This window comes from Anser brachyrhynchus (assembly GCF_964034855.1).
Source record: "Anser brachyrhynchus genome assembly, chromosome: 13".
NCBI lineage: Eukaryota > Metazoa > Chordata > Aves > Anseriformes > Anatidae > Anser > Anser brachyrhynchus.
The window spans coordinates 6,861,243-6,878,851 of record NC_137708.1 but is presented as its reverse complement, the minus strand read 5'-3'; the positions used below and the strand labels follow the sequence as shown (position 1 = coordinate 6,878,851).

Sequence of the window (17,609 nt, the reverse complement as noted above, 5' to 3'; positions counted from 1 at the left end):
GGCTGTCACGAACACCTGTTAGCTGCGCATTAGTCTCGTTCCTGCATGCCGGTAAACAACCTGCCTCCTGACGTCCACAGCTTCCTTGCCTCCCACTTGTGCTCATCACCTCCTCCTACACGGAGGTGCTGCGGGGTGGGTCAGCACCTCTGCCACTGCCCTGCTCCACTTCCCAGGGCCCAGCGGTGACCGCGTCCCCCGGTCCCCAGCCTTTCCCTGCTGCTCCTGTGCCAATGGCCTCACCGGTGCCAGGGGCAGTGCCAGCTTCTGCAGGCAGCACGGGGCTGGGAAGCCTTTTGCAGAACTGGCTGCACCCGTAGCGCACGGGCACGCTGGAGATGGCAGCACCGCTCGGTGCCTGGGGATGGCACTTGCCAGGTGACAGCCGGGCCAGGTGGCAGGAAGAGGCACGACCACGGGTGCTATAAATAGAGGAGTGCAATGTGGCAGACAGCTGCACGGCCTCCCAAGGGACAGCAGAGCGGGTCTCCCTCCCCGCATCAGCAGATTTTGAGAGGTCTCTGCTGTTGTAACGCCGGTGTCCGAAATTCCTGGCTGCGAGGACTGGGAGAACCCCCAGGCAGCAACAAAGCCACCCCTCCTGACGCGCCCGCAGCCAGGAAAACCTCAAAAAAAAAAAAGAAAAAAAAAAACCAAACACCCCCAAAAACAGCGAAACCTGCACTCAGCTCTAGAAAGACGAGAGAGGGCCAAGCCCTCGTCGATGGGCGGTTTGCTCCCGCCCGGGACTTGGCTCGGAGCGCCGGGGCTCATGTTACAGAGCGGGCGGCTGGCAGGGTGCCCGCCTGCGCACCCGGCGCCTCGGGTGGCAGAGGGACACGCGCGTCCCCTCTCCCTGCACGCCCCGCGGCTCGGGGACACCCCCGGGCAGCGCCAACGGGGACCCAACGGGAGCCGTCCGGGTTTCCTTGGTGACTGTTGCCAGGTGAGAAACTCCGAGGCAGAATTTATTATCTTGGTGGATAAGAGGAGATGTTCCTTGCCGGGGCTGCTACCGGACCCTGTCCCGGCACCACGCTGCGCTGGACGCCCCAGTGACACCGGTGACGGGGGGGGTCCCCGAGAGCGGGCTGTGCCTGGGGAGCCGGGGCTGTGCGGCCCCTGGCATCTCTACCCGGAAGGCAGCGCTTGTTTTAGGGCTATTTCTGCCCGCTGGAGAGTGGCAGGAGAGGGAAGGAGGCAAAAACCAAAGGGACCGCGGAGAAGCACAGACGGACGCGGGCTGGTGGGCTGCCCTGCCTCGGCTTCCCTAGACCCCGTGAGTATGCACCGAACGGCTTTGGGTGCGCCGGGACCACCACACGGGGCCCCCGGGGTGAGGAGCAGAGTGGGGAGACAGCGGTGGCAGGGCTGGGGAAGGCTGCGCATGGGGAATCACAGCTTGCAGGGGAAAGCACCAGGCAGCGCTGACCAGAGGTGACCAGGGCTGCCTTCAGCGCTGAGCTGGGGTGGCAGTAAAAACAAGGTGAGGGCGAGGACCAGAGTCCCAGCAACAATGTCTGCAAGCTGTCCTGGTCTTCTTGGGACTGCTTCGTCTCTGGACCTGCCCAAAAAGGCAGGGGCACAGCAACCGCGGCAGGGCAACAACGTGCCCGAGCTCCGGGGAGGGACTTGTCTTTCTTCGTAAGGTGTCGGACGACGGCGGCAGCCCAGTCACAGCAGGCCGGTATGCAAATATCTGCATCGTTCCTTTAAATCCCTGCACGGCTCTGGCGGCTAACGATAAAGCCGATCATATGGGCTTGCAAATCCTGGGAGCTAATTACACCCCGGTGCTGGCAGTCAGGCTGGAATCGCGAGATAATTGCCACCTCCGCTGTGGAAACCTGTTGTCGGTGAATCAGGGCCCTTGCAATGTTTGCTAGCAGAGCGTGGCAGGCCAGCAGCTGCTCCGCAGCTATTTTAGGAGAGGGAGGCCATTTTTCTGGATCTCTATTGCCCCCTCAGCAGACGGCACGGCTGCCCCGAGCCCCACGGCGAACGCAGAAGCAGGGAGATGTTGATTTCAGCGTAGGCAGATAAGCGCCCTCCTGGCCCGTGCAAACACCAGCATGCCCCAAACAAGCTGAAACACGGCGGAGGCAGCTGAACACCGGCTCCTCTGCTGGGTTTTCTCATCCTGTCCCTGCTCCCTGCTGCGAGGGGAAGCCGCCAGCTCACTCCTGCACCGTGCACAGAGCTCGGTGGTGCCCCTGCGGCAGCTGCACGCGCTCCCCGTGCTTGCACGGTGGTTTTGCTGAGCGCAGTTCAAGGCTGCTGCTCTTTCTGCTTTCCTGCATCAGGGCGTGGGCGAGAGGGGGTGAGCGTAAAGCGTGCCTGCAGGTTGCCCCGGCCGGGTCAGCCGCTGGCAGGGCCAGGCACCGTACACCTGGTGGGAGCAGGGGAACTGGGTAATTAAAAGGAACTTTAAGTCCTCCTGCCTGGTTTACAGCTCCTCAGCTGGGACTGTAGCCAAAGGGCCATGATTTCAAAATGTATAAATATCACAAAGATAAATCCACCAAACGGAGGCAGTGCTGTTTTCTTGGGAAGCGTTCAAGCCACGAGGCAGCACAAGATGCCCCGTGCTGGGACCCTCTCCAGGGCCCGGCCGACCCCCAGCAATGCTGAGCCCCATGCAGCCCCCAGAGGACTTGGAGGGGTGAAGTCCTCAGACAGACCCAGGTTTTCCGCCCTGCAAATGCCTACTGGCAGGGTAAAGGAGTGAAGCTGCCGGAGGAGAAGGAAAAGGAGCAGCAGGCGCAGTCACATGAAACTGCAAAGCAAATGGAAAAAAATATTTCCCCAACCAAAAAATATTCCACAGACAGGGCAGGAAAAAAAAAATACAGCTGAGTTCTTGAGAATGCAATGCGAAGTCCAAACAGTTTAAGCTGGGAAAACCGGTCATTTGCAAAGCTATTTCCAAACTAAGTAAAAAGTTCCTGGCTCACAAGCTCCATCGAGCCCCTCCAGCTGCTCCGTCTGCCCACTGCAAGGGCACAGAGCGCAGGCTGCTTCTCCCGCTCACAGCACGTCTGGCTGGGAAGCGTTTTGTGATCTCCATCCAGCACACAGGGTCTCCTGGGGATCCTCGTGTCCCCACCGCCACCCCGTGCAGCACCAGCTGGGTGTTAATTCCACGGCACAAAGCGCATCCCAGGGAGGTTTCCGATCCGAGTGGGCAGCGGGGGGGAAGCACCGCCACCCTGCACCCCGAGCAGCTGCCTCCACCGCTGTGTGCAGGGCTATATTTGGGAGGCTGGCGGCGCGCTGCTTGGCATGTCCCAGCGACTCAGCGGGAGCGATGTCTGCTCCGGGGTCCTAGTGCAGTGGGGGGGAGGAGAGGAGAGGAGAGGAAACCCATTTCAGGAGCATGTGGGTAGTTCTCCTGCATCTGGGCTCTTTAAGGGCTGTTGCAAGTTGTTCCCTGCCATCTCCAGTTTTTTCTGCTCTCCTTTTACAGGAGCTGAGCTGCCGGGCAGGCATGTGTAAGCGAGACGTGCCTATTTTCAGTGTTAGAGCCGGTGAGGGAGGCTGCTCCCACCTCTATGTATAGCCCGGGCTGTCACACACAAATGCCCTCACTCATCCACAGGCATGCAAGGGGCTGGAAAAGCTGTACAGCAAATCCAGATTTCACACGGTGGATAGGCACTGTTGCTACATCCCTGTGTTCAAAGCGCATTGTGTGAACGCTGGGATTAAGAAAATAATGCAGGCTGGGATTAAGAAAATAATGAAGCTGGGTTGTGCTCCAGGACAAGGCAGCCGTTTCTGAAAAGAGGAGAAGTGACATTCTCATGTGGGGACAGGACCCGGGGATGGCACCTTGGGCATCCTCGCGTGGTGGGACACAGACAAGGTTAAGCCCGCAGCAAGGCAGGGGGCAGGACTGCCCGCTGGCAGCAATGCAATGGCCAGGCCCAGGGTGTCTGCGCCGCCGCGCCCGGCCGCGCTGGCTTTGCGGAGGCTCTAATCCCAGGTAGAGGGAGTGGCAGCGGGGCAGGATCGCCCTCTGACACTCTGCAGACATAGATCACTTTTATGACCTGTTGTTTACAGTACTGAGCTCTGGACAGGTAGGCTTAGGCTTGAGGGGTGACTCACAGCCTGAACCAGAAAACATCCCTCTGCCTCTCCGTGCTTGAACAGAAAATAGGATAATAACTGGTCTGGGGAAGCGCTGTGAGGCTTTGTCCATTCCTCTGATGGGTGCTGAGGCTCCCGGACACGGGACTGGAATTCTTGACTTCTTAAACAATTGCTCTTAAATATTTCATCATGAACCAGGGGAAGATGAAATTAAAAATACGATGACTCCGAGCCCAGGCATTGCACAGCCGAGGGCTTGGTGACCTGCCAGACTCCTGGGGGATGCTTTTAATTTGGATAAATGGAAGTTGCATAAATGATTTAAATTGCACGTCGCTCTTGCTGCTAATACGGAGGTGTGGGAGCAGTTGGCAGTGCCGCACGTTGTGCCGTCGCCGGCTGAGCGCCCGGACACGCTGCGTGCCGGGGCCAGCGCACGGCTCCCACCCTGGGTGCCCGCAGGAGCTGCCCGGCTGGTGGCAGGCTCGCTCGCTTGGCCGCTGCTCCCTTTGCACCCTGCCCTGCTGGATTTTTTTGGGGAGGCTCTTTTCCAGAAACAGCTTGAAAATATGTAACTACCGTACCAGAGCTGAGTGGGAAACGTGTAGGCTTCCCGTCCCCTCCGGTCGGGCCAGCCCGTGTGAGCTCGCAGCGTTTGTGGGCTCCTCAAGCAGCTGTTCAGTGCTGGAAGGGAAAGAGTGGAGCAGCTGCAGCAGGCGGGGCTGCTGGACTGCGGGAGCTGCCATCGGGGAGACGCAGCCTCCGAGGTCTCGGGCGGTTTCAGTCCCAGCTCTGCCTCTGATTAGCCCAATAGCCCTGGAAATGCTTCCATCCCGGTAACGTGGGGGTAGCTCTCACTTGTGGGGTTCGTGGGGTTTCACGCTGCAGGGGAAACGAGCTTGTGCTGTGCGTGGGGCCGGGCGAGCCATGGGCACAGCGTCGCCACTGGCTGCTCCCCTGCTGTCAGCGTGGGCACCTGCCGAGGGCTGAACACCCAGATCCTCTTAAAAGATACCTGAGGCTTCCAGGTCGTTCTCAAGCAGGGAGAATTGGCTGACCTCAAGCATTCCTTGCCTTGTCATGTCTGTCCCAGCCAGCCGGCGTGTGCCCAGCCCGGGCTGAGTAATCTGGCAGGCAGAGCGCTCGTGGGGCAGACAGCTCACAAGCGTCGCCGCAGAGGCTGCTGCCTGCGCTTGCACCAGCGCATCTGGGGGGAGGCTGGCGGAGACCTGGCCTGGCAATGGGGGCTCTGGGGGCAGAGCAGGGAGCCCCATGACCACTGGTGTCGGGAGCAGCTCAGCCAGCCTGTGCTCCCCCATCACCTTGAAGGCAATGGGAAAAGCACCCCACTCTAAGCCATCGTGGTCTCCCACCTGGATGCTTGTGGGAGCCACATCTCCTCTGTAACATCCGACCCAAATCCTCAGGCCAGCCCTACACACATACGCTGTCCCTCCCGGCCACACACTGGGGTGCCCCTGCACCAGCTGGACGTGCGAGACACCAAAATGCTCCCTGCCCTGGCATTGCCCTTGCTCTCACGTACTGACCCGCAAAGTGGGGGGGTCACAGGCAATGGGTGCTGTGGCCCGGCCCCACGCACCCTTCTCCTGGGCTGGAGCTCATGGTTAGCCCCAGAACTGCAAGGTAATGGGTGCAGCTGGCCTGGCTGTGGGGCAGGGCTGGCACGCATGCTGGGCACCCCGCTGTCCCCAGGACAGCCTGACACCTCTGCCTTTGGGGACCCCCCCATGGTGCTGCACCTTGGGGTGCTGGGAGCTGGGAGGACTTGGTGCATGGGGGTGGTCCCGGGGGGCACCCAAGACGCTCAGGGCACGCAGGGAGTAGCACAGGGGACAGCGGGACTGCGGTTCCCGGGGTGGGTGTCCCCAGCAGGGATGGGGGGGGGTCATGGGGTGCAAGGCTCCCGGCAAAGCCAGGGGGCGTCGGGGCATGGGCACGAGTGGGGGCGTCCTGGGGAGGGGGCTCCAGGCCCGCAGGGGCTCCCGGGCAGAGCGGGGGGCCCGGGGAGGAGGGTCCGCTCCCGGCGGGGCGTCCCTCCCCCTCCCCGGCGGGGCGGGCCCGGGAGCGCTGCCGGCACGGCCCTCCCCCGCCCCGAGCCGGGCCCGGCCCGGCCCGGTACAGCGCGGTCCGGCCCGGAGCAGCGCGGTGCGGCGGGGCCGTGCCGTGCCGTGCCGTGCCGCGCCGGAGCAGCGGCTGCCCGTCGGGGCGGCGGGGGCGCCGCGCTCCTCCCCGCCCCGCAGCGCGGCTCCTCTCTCCCCGCCGCAGCCCGGGATGGCGCCGCCGCGAGGCTGAGCCGGGCCGGGCCGGGCCGGGCCCCGCGATGGACGGCCCGGGAGGGGGGCGGCTGCCCGCCGCCGCCGCCGCCCCGTCGCGGGCGAAGCTGCCGCTGGGCATCGTTTTCTCGACGGCGCTGTTCTGCGGGGAGAGCGCGGCGGCCGCCGTCCTCTGCTTCTCCTACGGCCACTCCGACGACCGCTTCTGGCTGGCGCTCACCGTCTTCTTCGTGCTCTGCCCCTCCGTGCTGGTGCAGCTCACCCTCATCTTCGTGCACCGCGACCTCAGCCGCGACCGCCCCCTCGTCCTGCTCATGCACCTGCTGCAGCTCGGGCCCGTCATCAGGTGAGCGCCGCGGGGACCCCGGCACGGCCCGGCACGGCACGGCGCGACCGCCTTTCCCTCCCCCATCCCCGGACAGCGGGTGCCCGGCACAACGGGACAGCCCCCGGGGGCTCCCCGGTCCCCTCCCCGGTCCCCCTCCGGTGCCGGCTGCCTGCCGGACCCCCCTGGGCACAACCCGGCTCTCCCAGCCTGTTGCATGCCCGCTGCCAGAAGCGCTCCTCAGGCGGCTGCCTTTCGGAGACAGCGCTTCTCTTCCCCTCTCACTTTGGGTTTTTGCCATCGCCACGCTCGGAGCTCGGGTGCAAATCCCTGCCGGGGCGTCTGAGGGTGAACCGCAGCCGGGGTCCTGCCCCGAGAAAAGGTCCCGGGGCCTGGGGAAGGTGGGGGGCTACGGGACACGGAGGAGAGGAGCCGGGGGGCTGCCGCACCCCAGTGGGGAGAGGAAGGCGAGGGGGTGGATGTTGCACAAGCCGGAGAGGTGCCGCTCTCTCACTCCTCGGGAATGCCGCCGTGCCTCCCCAGCTGGCTTCGCCCGCCGTGCACGGGCAGGAACATCGCGCCGGCCCCGGAGCTCACCAAGGTCCCTGGCACACGGGGCTCCTTTGACACCAGCGGCCACGTTTTGGGGAGCACCGGCAGCAGGAGGGCTGCGGGCTTACGTCAGACCACGCCGGCCCGTGGTGGTGGCATGGCTCTTGCCACACTGACCGCAGCCACTTGGAATTGCTACGACGGGGCTTGGACGCTTCCAAGAGGCGTGCAGAGCTGCTCGGGGGAGATGCTGCAGCCGGCTCCTCGGGCTGCAGAGCGAGCCCAGCCTGCTGAGAAGGTCTGGCAGGGCACCACGCGCCAGCTTTGTTGCCCTTGAAGCCAGGCCGCTTGGATGAAATCATTTTCCCGTTAGAGCCTGGAATAAGCCACGAGCACCGACCTGATGTGGCAAAAGCATTGATCCAAAAACCCTCCTTCCGTTTAATGGGTCTGAAACAGAGCGGCTGCCGCTCTCCTCATCAGCGCTTATAAATAATTACCTCCTGCCGGTCCCCGAGCCAGCTCGTCCCGGGCAGAAGCCAAGCCTGCCGCATCAGTCCTCCGCCGGTCGCTCCTTGGTCCACGCACGCTGCTGGCGTGGGTGTGAGGCCCGAGGAGGGGCTGGAGGCCGCTCTGCCGCAGGAGCCTGGCATCGGGGAGGCAGCGGAGCGGCGCGGAAGAGGCCAGCCTCTCCAGAGACGTGCGGGTGCTCTGCAGGGACAGGCTCAGGAAGCGCCGTGTTATCTGCCCATCAGAACCCGCTTCCACCCAGCTCTCCGCTTCCTGCCTCCACCGAGGAGCAAGCGTAGAAGGCTTTTGGTCAAGAGAAGAGATCAAACGCTATAACAGAACGTATCTCTTGCCTCCACATTTGGAAGAGGCCGTGTTTTGTGCCTGTGGGGTGCACAGCAGCAGAAAAACAGAGCCAGGTGTGATTGATCCCGTCCCTCAGCTTTCGCTCCCAACAGAGCTCCCGTTCCTATGTCACCTACGCTGCACCCTCCTCGCTGCCGGTCCCTTGTTGTCGCCGTGCCCCTGAGCGCCGGAGCAGGACGAGGGGCCGGGGAGCAGCGTGGTGACGGCAGCCGTGTCCCCGCAGGTGTGTGGAGGCCCTGGTGGTGTACTGCAGGTCGGGGAGGCAGGAGGAGCCCTACGTCACCATCACGCGCAAGAGGCGGCTGCGGAAAGGCTATGAGGTGGAGATGGAGCAGGAGGTGGGCCACTCGATGCGCCGGCTGGCCACCCACCGCAACGCCTTCAAGCGCATGGCGGTCATCCAGGCCTTCCTGGGCTCCACCCCGCAGCTCACCCTGCAGCTCTACATCAGCATCCTGGAGAAGTACGTCCCCGCCGCCCGAGGTAAGGGGGTCGGGGCCATGTGCCGGGAACGTGGGGCGCGGCCTGCCGTCCGCAATGGGCACGCAGGCGGGGAGGGCACGGTGACACCTCCTCGGCCGCTTGTGGTGGTGTGGCAACCACGTCACACTCCACGGGTGCACCCCGGCTGTCCCTGCCTGCCCCGAACGTGGAGCACAACCTGCAGAGGTTGGCGCCTGTCCGTTCCTGGTTTGCTTTGGCTATACCAGCTCTCTGCTTGCCGGCTCGGAGTAGGGCTGGGGAGGGGTGACAAGAGCTAGCTGTGACCGAGGTGCTCCCAGCTCAGGTGCTTGCCCTGCAGAGCCATGTAATCCCCCTGGCCCCATATAAACGCTGTGCCCCTGCCCCACGGGCAGCAGCCTTTGGGTGAGCTGTACCATCAGCCACCTTTGGAAGCCAGGCTGCTCCTGCTCTGCGTTAGTTACTTGATTTTTCAGGCTATCGGAGGCCCCCAGCACAGCAGCCCAGGGGTTCTGCCACCTGCTCGTGGGGTCAGTTACGTGCTCCGGTGCTCCCTGCATCAGACCCAGCCTCTAACCTCTGCTGCGGTGTGCCAGTGAGCCACGTGTGCAGGGGGGCTCTTGTGCCCTCTCAGATTTGAGCATCTGGTGAAGAAGCTGTCCTCACTGACCCCCTCTCCCCTGCAGTGCTGAATGCCCAAATATTTGCACAGACTCCAGGACAGGTAGCAGGGTAGAAACCCAAATAAACCTCGTGGCCGATGAGGAGGAATGTGGTTTTGTTTGTGCAGGCTGCTCTGCTGGGGACCCAGTGAGCTGCAGCCATGAGCTGTCCCCGGGGCAGCAGGGGCCGGGTGCCCTCCCCCAAGCACTGCCTGACTCCCCTGCCTTTTCTCTCTGCAGCCGTCCTCATGGGGATCTGCCTGGTGTCGGTCACCTACGGGGCGCTCGTCTGCAACATCCTGGCCATCCAGGTCAAGTACGATGACTACAAGGTCCAGCTGCGGCCGCTGGCCTTCCTCTGCATCGTGCTGTGGCGCAGCCTGGAGATCTCCACCCGCGTGGCCGTCCTGGTGCTCTTCAGCACCGTCTTCAAGCACTGGATCATCCCCATCGCCTTGGCCAACCTGCTGGTGGTCTTCTTCCTGCCCTGGGTGCAGTTCTGGCGGAGCGGCACGCGGCTGCCCGACAACATTGAGAAGAACTTCAGCCGGGTGGGCACGGTGGTGGTGCTCTGCGCCTTCACGCTGCTCTACGCCAGCATCAACATGTTCTGCTGGTCGGCCGTGCAGCTCAAGCTGGCCGACCGGGACCTCATCGACAAGTCGCAGAACTGGGGCCTCCTGGCCGTGTACTACGTGGCCCGGCTGGCGGAGAACGCGGCGCTCGTCATCCTCTGGTACTTCTTCAAGACGGACGTCTACGAGAACATCTGCACCCTGCTGCTGGTGGCGCAGCTGCTGCTCGGCTACTGCCTGGGCATCTACTTCATGCTCCTCTTCTTCCAGTACCTGCACCCGTGCCGACAGCTCTTCCGACACAACGTTGCTGATTTCCTGCACTGCGTCTGCTGCCGGCGGCCCCCGGGCAGCCCGGAGCGCCTCGAGGCGCCCCACGAGCCCGGCGTGAGGCACAGCATCGTGTGAGGCACAGCATCGTGCGAGGCACAGCATCGTGCGAGGCACGGCCCGGGGCTGCGGGCTACAGACAAGGGGACGGGGCAGCACGAAGCACGCCGAAGGCGGACGCTCCCTGGCTCTGCGGTGGCAGCGGGTCCAGGTGCCTTCATCCGAGCACTGGTGGATCCCCGTGGTGGCAGGGGACAGGAGCCTGCCTGGACCACGTGCCCTGGCACACACAGGAGGGACCTTTGGGGTGTCCAGACCCCACGGGGCAGCCAGCGGGGTGCGGGGCATTGGGGTGCTTGGTCCCCACCCCGGTGCCTTTGGTGATCCCAGGGACGCGAGGGCTGCTCCGGGACTGTTTTGAGCAGTAAAGAAACGTTGCTGTGGCTCCGCGTCTGGGTGCTGGCAGGCGGCTGGTGACTCACGTGCGGGTGGGGACCGTTGAGACGGGGCTGGCCTGGGTGCACGTAGCCCTTGCTCAGGCTGCGTGCAGGCCCCGGGGGGGAGCAGGATGCGGCCGGCCCCCCCACAGCCAGGGGCTGCAGTGGAGGTCCCACAGCCCAGCACCGGTCCCACCCAAACGCTGCGGGCCGGCGCTTGCCCCGCGATGGGGCTGATAAGGTGCAGGAAGGCTGCGGGGCAGGGAACGGCCTCATCCTGCACCTCTGCCAGCGTGGCCCTGGCTGCCGGCCAGGAGTGACCCCGATTCCAGCATGGAGCGATCCTGCCCGCCCTGTTCCCACAGGGGCCAGGCCCTGGCGCAGGCTGGCGTTCCTGACACGAGGCCAGGGCCCTGCTGCTGAGCGTGATCCCAGCCCCCCAGCAGCCCTTTGTAGGGCCGCTGCCGTTTGGGAGGTGCTGGGTGCCCGCAGGGGCTCGGCGCCACGGGGCACTCACTCGGTAGGAGTTCGCTGCCCTGGTGCTGAGCCCAGGTGTGATCCCGGTACCGGCGTGGCGCCATGGCCGTGCCCCTGTGGTGCTTGTCCTCCTCCTGCGTTTTTTTTCCTCTTGAAACGTGACAGCAAAGGTCGGCGAAGGCCACCGGGGAGGGTTGTGTTTGCAGAACAGAGCACGTTACTGACCCTCCGCATCTTCCTGCCACCAGGAAGTTCCTACCTTAAAAAAAAACCAACCCAACACTTTGTCCCCGAAGGCCACAGAGGAAGGAGAGGAGCGGGGCAGCGCCCCGAAGCACCCGCCCCAGCGGCGGTGTGGCCGGGAGGGACCCCTCCTCGGAGGGAAGCCCCGGCACCCTGCCCCGCCGGCGGGGCTGCAGCCCAGCTTTCCTGGAAGGCGGCCTTTGAAACCGTGCCGGCATTTCCTCAAAGACGCTGTGGGGGAAAGTCCCCGCAGTGCCGTTCCCAGGCCCGGGGCCATTTCCAGGGCCCGCTGCCTCCCATAAAACGCCGGGCGGGCGGCAGCGGGCAGCAGCTGGCAGGGGCGGACGGGCACATCACAGCATGGGCAACTGGCTGGTCAACCACTGGTTCTCGGCCGCCGTCCTCGTGAGTCCGTGGGGTGCCGGAGGGGCTGCGTGTGGTCCTGCTGTGGGCTGGGGGGGCTTTGGGGGGTGGTTGGGGCCGTCCTGGCTCGGTCTGTCAGCCACGGAGGAACAAATATCCCCTCTGTTTGCGTGCAGTCCCGAGGGTGGCGGAGGGGTGGCTGTGGGTCCCATCCTAAGGAAACCTGGAATGAAAGGGAAGGTGGGTCCTGGCGCTCGGGGTGCTGGGTGAAGCCTGCAGGGGTTCTTTAGGTCTTGGCCACCTCTTCCCAATCACAGCCCAAATGCCAAAAATCATCAAACCCCTACACAGCAGGGTGGGGAGGTAGTGCACCCTGAGGTGTTCCCCCAAAACTCGTGAGCAGAGGAGAGTGAAAATTAAAAATCCCACTGATTTTCTCACCTGCTTTGGCCAGGGAGACTTCCGTTTGCATTTTCTGCCCATGTAAGAGTGGGAGCCTCCCACGTGAGCCCTTGCTGGGGCCGGGAGCCTGCAGCCAACAGGAAAATCCTCCGGTGCTGTGCTGCATGGTGTCCAAGGAGCTGGAGCATCCACGGCGCTGCCGCCACAACAGCCAGCTGCAAATACTTGGGAAAGAGGGGGGGGCGTGGGGGGTTACAGAAAATTGGGTTATTTGCTTTTTTAAAATTTTTAAAGGAAAACTGAACCCAAGGCAGAGTAGTTGTGGGAAGCTCTGCAAAGACTTACCGACGTGAAAGAGCACAGCTCCAGTGCCGCACAGAGACTGGCTCAGGGGAGCAGGGCTTTGCTGCAGGGACGGCAGCACCGTGGGACCAGGGCAGATGAATTCCTGCAACATTTCCTCCTCCCGGACCTTTCCCGCTCAGTCCCTGCCACCCTCGGTGCCTGCCCCGGGCCCTTCCCACTCACAACAGCCCCGCGCCGTGCAGATATTTCCTTTATCATTCTTTCCTCATTCCTTGTGTGGGGGTGATGCACAAGGATGTGGGTGACAAGAAAGTTATTCTGCAAGACTTCCCACACCTCACCTTTGCTCCCACGTCCCATCGATTCCATGCTGATGCAGCGATCCCCGTAAGGAAGTGGGATGGGACACTGCCCTGACACCCTCCGTCTGTGCCGGCACCCGTGTGCTGCAGAGTGAGGGGGTCCTGGGGCCAGGGTCCCTCATGAGCCCTTGGCTTCCCCCTGCAGGCAGCCTGGCTGGGCATCAACGTCTTCCTCTTCACGTACTACTTTCTGTTCTTCGACCAGGATGAGCGGTACTACTACACCAGGGCCATCCTTGGGGTAAGGTGCTCCCGGCAGCACCCTGCCTGTCCCAGAGCCCTCCTGGCTGGGCTGCAGCGGGGCAGGGGCTGCAGCACCCCAAAACCCTCCCTCGTCCTATCCTCTTCCAGCCTACCATTGCTCCATCCCACTCCCCACCTTGATCCCTGTTCCCAGCCCAGCATCACTCCGTACCAGTACCCATCCTGCACCCTGCATCCCACAGCCCCAGCCCAGGATCACTTGGTCCCAGCTCAACATCACTTGGCCCTGCCCTGTCCCATCCCGTCCCATCCCATCCTGCCCCATCCTGTCCCATCCCATCCCGTCCCATCCCGTCCCATCCCATCCTGCCCCATCCTGCCCCATCCCATCCCATCCCATCCCGTCCCGTCCCGTCCTGTCCCGCCATCGCTTTTCCCAGCGCGGGGCAGCAAGGCTGCAGGCAGACACAGCGTGTCCGAGGCACGGTGACGCTCACCCCGTCCCCACCTCCCCTCTCTCCAGTCTGCCTTGGCGTGGGCCCGGGCATCGGCCAAGTGCCTCAACTTCAACAGCATGCTGATCCTGCTGCCCGTCTGCCGCAACCTGCTCTCCTTCCTCCGTGGGACCTGCTCGGTGAGTGCCCTGCAGGCAGCCCCGCTGCGCGGCCGTCCCTGTCCCCGTCCCCGTCCCGAACCCGCTGTCTCTCCTTGCAGTGCTGCAGGCGAACGCTGCGGAAGCAGCTCGACCACAACCTCACCTTCCACAAGCTGGTGGCCTACGCGCTGGCCCTGTTCACAGGTACCGTCCTGCCCCTGCCCTGCGTCCCCTCCGAGCACCGCGGGGCTGGGGGCAGCGGGTGACCGCCTGTCCCCCTCCCAGCCGTGCACACCATCGCCCACCTCTTCAACCTGGAGCGCTACAATGACAGCCAGCAAGCCACCGACGGCAGCCTCGCTGCCGTCCTCTCCAAGATGCACCTGCAGAACAGCAACAAGTGGCTGAACCCCATCCACTCCAACCAGACGGTGAGCGCCGGTCCGCTGCCAGCAGCCCCCTGTCCCGTGCCCTCACTCACCCCGTCCCTCTGCCACCCCTGCAGACCGTTGAGTACGTGGCCTTCACCACCATCCCGGGGCTGACCGGGGTCATCATCACGCTGGCGCTCATCCTCATGGTCACGTCCTCCACCGAGTTCATCCGCAGGAACTACTTTGAGGTCTTCTGGTACACGCACCACCTCTTCATCATCTACTTTGCTGGCCTCGTCATCCACGGCATCGCGTAAGGCTCCTCCTGAACGCTCCCAAAACAGCGGCAGGCAGCATAGCGAGGGGCAACGGCCATAGATAGCTGCCTGGGGGCCTGGGGTGGCCACGGCTGCCCCAGGAGGGTGCTGCAGCCCTAGATGGGGTGCAGCAGGGTGGTGAGATCGCCATGCGAGGGGGGTTGCAAGCCTCAGCTAGCCTAAGGTCAGCTGGCCTTACGCAGCCCGTGACTGGGGTGGGAAGAGGGCCCCTGCGCTCACCCCCTGCCTCCCTGCAGCGGGCTGGTGCGCGGGCAGACAGAGGCCAGCATGGAGGAGGTGCACCCGCGGCGCTGTGCCGAGTACCTGGTACACAATCACAAGGAGTGCAGGCACGAGTGCTGCAAAAACCCCGAGTTCAGCAGCATCCCTGCAGAGGTAGGGCGGCAGTGGGGTGGGACTGGGGCTGCGGGGGGGCCCGGCTCCCTCGCGTACTCCCTTAGTGGGAGTGCCCAGCCCGGGATGCTCCAGCCCTTTGCTCTCCTCCATCCTACAGTCCTGGAAATGGGTTCTAGCCCCCGTCCTCCTCTACGTATTTGAACGGATCCTGCGGGTCTGGCGTGCACGGCAGAAGGTGGTCGTCACCAAGGTAGGTGGCACTGGAGCCAGGGAGGGAGGAGACGGTGCTGCAGCCCTTGCTGGGGTGGCTGCACAGAGGTGAGCAGGGGCCACTGCCAAAGGCCCGTGCCCAGGTGACGGGGACAGGTCGGGTGCCGAGCCCTGCTCCCTGTCCCCCAGGTGGTCATGCACCCTGCCAGAGTGCTGGAGCTGCAGATGCAGAAGAAGGGCTTCCGCATGGAGGTGGGACAGTACATCTTCGTCAACTGCCCCGCCATCTCCCTCCTGGAGTGGCACCCCTTCACCCTCACCTCGGCGCCCGAGGAGGACTTCTTCTCCATCCACATCCGGGCGGCCGGGGACTGGACCGAGCGCATCATTGACACCTTCCAGCAGCAGAAGCCGGAGATGCCCAGGTAGGCTGGGGAGCTCCCAAATGGACCATCCCAGGGGCTCGGGGAGGCCGTGCCTCTTACCCCGGCCCTCCCTTGGCCAGGATTGAGGTGGACGGCCCCTTTGGCACGGCCAGCGAAGACGTGTTCCAGTACGAGGTGGCCATGCTGGTGGGAGCAGGCATCGGTGTCACCCCCTTCGCCTCCATCCTGAAGTCCATCTGGTACAAGTTCCAGCAGGCTGACCAGACCCTCAAGACCAAGAAGGTACTGGGTGCCCCGCAGGACCAGCTGTCGCCAGGCCGTGGGTTTCTCCGTGCTCGGAAGTGCTTGGCTTCCCCTTCCTCAGCATCACATCCTTCCCCTGCTCCTGCTCCGCTCCATCTTGAGTAACGCTGCTTCCCTGTGCCATCGCATCCCAGATCTACTTCTACTGGCTCTGCCGGGACACGGGCGCCTTCGCCTGGTTCAACGACCTGCTCGCCTCGCTGGAGCAGAAGATGGCCGAGTCCGGCAAGGCCGACTTTCTCACCTACCGGCTCTTCCTCACCGGCTGGGACACCAGCATCGTGAGTTGGCTGGGGGTGGGCACGACGGCAAGGGGGGGAGGCCTGGTAGCTGAGCCCAGGAGGAAAGGCGGGGCGAGCGCGTTAACGGCTCGCAGAGGCACAGAGGTTTTTCCTCTCAGGCATTTGGTGCTCCTCCAGGGGAAGGGACTTGCGGGTGGGCGGGCTGCTGGCGGCCGGGGTCCTCACCGTCCCTGCTCCATGCAGGCCAACAACGCGGCGCTCCACTACGACACCGCCACGGACACGGTGACGGGCCTGAGACACAAAACCATCTTTGGGCGGCCCATGTGGAACGCCGAGTTTTCAGCAGTGGCCACGGCCCACCCCAGGTCAGAGCTGGGACACGGGTGCGTGGGGTGCTGGTGTTTGGAGGCCTCCCCTCCTCCCCAGCACCCACAGCCCCTCACTGCATGCAGGTCGGTGGTCGGTGTCTTCCTGTGCGGGCCAGGGGCACTGGCAAAGGACCTGCAGAAGTTCTGTCACCAGCACTCCAGCCTGGACCCCAGAAAGGTCAAATTCTACTTCAACAAGGAGAACTTCTAAGTGGGAGCCAGGCTGGGACCGCAGCCGTTGGAGAACGGACAGCCTGCTGCTCTCGCATCTCTTTTTGGAGCAAGTCCGCCTGACCAGGGACGAGCATCAGCTGAAAAACACATGCATCGAAACCAGGCAAGACAGCAAGGCCCTCCTTCACAAGGAGAAACTCCAGCTTCAAAGACTGCTGCCTTCTTGACCCAGCCCACAAAGGGTTCCTGTGAGGGGAACGAGCCCAGCGCACAGCACGGCCCACGAGGAGACCAGAGGCACGCGTTGTGGTGGTGGCACTGGGGCAGCACAAAGGCTCAGGGCAGCCAGAGGCAGGGGGGGCGCCCAGCGGGCTGGGCAGTGGGTGGGAGATGGACACGCCGAGCAGGCACCGGGGACCACACATGCCCCTCGGGGTTTAAACAGTCCTTTCCATATAAACTGGTAAATTAAACTTGCTTTCCTTTGCAATAAAAGCCACGGGTGGTGGCTCAGTCTGTGCAGGTAAAGGGGGGCGAACAGTGGGCTCCCTTCATACAGGGCTGCCGTAAAAAGGCAGGGTTTGTAATAAACCCTCCGGGGTAAAGGGTAGGACGTTGGGGCTGCCTGCCTGCCGGCCCTCTTCCTGCACAGGGGCTCAGCGGTACCAGCGAGCCAAGCCTGCACCGTCCACCAGGCACAAACAGACTTTAAATGCACGGGCAAATTCTGCTCAAGCACATGTGGAAAGGAGGGAAAAAACACCCTCCTGCAGCAGGCAGGTACGGTAAGCGATACGGCAATCGGATATGGAGCCCTTCTGCCCTTGCTGGCGGGAACAGAAAGCTGAGCTCCGCAGCAGGGTGCTCAGTCCGTACCGTGGGACGCTCGCTGCTCTGTCCTCGGGCCCACGGGCCGCCTTCATCAGCCAGACACCTCCTCGCTGCAGTCTGCTTGCCTGGTTCGGTGGCAAGAGTCATCTTCCAGCAGGGCAACACAAAATGCCAGTACCTTTGCTGCAACGCATGCAAGAAGCCCTCAGGAAGGCAGAGGGAATTCGGCTCCAGCACTTGCTGCCCACGCCTGGTCTCCCATCAGCCTCCCCAGGTGACAATTTCGGCTTCCTGCAGGCTGCTGTGCAAGCGCCTCCCACCACACGCTGCCCCTGCTCAGTCCACCAACCCAGGCTGCTTTCTACCATATTCCTAGTGAACATATAGGAAATCCCAAGGGTATTTCTGGCCCTATTGCTGGGAAAAGAGTGGTTTGGACTAGCCTGGAGCCAGGCCAGATTGTTCCCAGCACTCCTCCCCT

The 17,609-nt window shown here is 63.5% G+C and overlaps 2 protein-coding genes across 10 annotated transcripts; both read left to right on the top strand.

Annotated features, from left to right (window-relative positions):
- Nucleotides 1-710: 710 nt before the first annotated feature.
- On the top strand, nt 711-16,792 carry NOX1 (NADPH oxidase 1). 8 transcript variants are annotated; one of them, XM_080553461.1, is made up of 13 exons: nt 711-1,279; nt 12,910-13,005; nt 13,492-13,602; nt 13,683-13,767; nt 13,849-13,994; nt 14,069-14,250; nt 14,512-14,650; nt 14,769-14,861; nt 15,011-15,246; nt 15,327-15,489; nt 15,645-15,791; nt 15,996-16,120; nt 16,208-16,792. In XM_080553461.1, the coding sequence occupies exons 1-13, from the start codon at nt 725-727 to the stop codon at nt 16,332-16,334; spliced, it is 2,205 nt and encodes a 734-aa protein (XP_080409587.1). In that variant the 5' UTR covers nt 711-724; the 3' UTR covers nt 16,335-16,792. The 8 variants fall into 8 exon arrangements, with proteins under 8 accessions (XP_080409587.1, XP_080409586.1, XP_080409585.1 ...); XM_080553465.1 differs by lacking the exon at nt 711-1,279 and adding an exon at nt 10,755-11,736; XM_080553460.1 differs by having other exon boundaries at nt 15,996-16,792.
- Nucleotides 6,598-10,618, top strand: XKRX (XK related X-linked). 2 transcript variants are annotated; one of them, XM_080553481.1, is made up of 4 exons: nt 6,598-6,738; nt 7,261-8,198; nt 8,369-8,628; nt 9,510-10,618. In XM_080553481.1, the coding sequence occupies exons 3-4, from the start codon at nt 8,472-8,474 to the stop codon at nt 10,250-10,252; spliced, it is 900 nt and encodes a 299-aa protein (XP_080409607.1). In that variant the 5' UTR covers nt 6,598-6,738; nt 7,261-8,198; nt 8,369-8,471; the 3' UTR covers nt 10,253-10,618. The 2 variants fall into 2 exon arrangements, with proteins under 2 accessions (XP_080409607.1, XP_080409606.1); XM_080553480.1 differs by lacking the exon at nt 6,598-6,738 and having other exon boundaries at nt 6,764-8,198.
- Nucleotides 16,793-17,609: the final 817 nt, after the last annotated feature.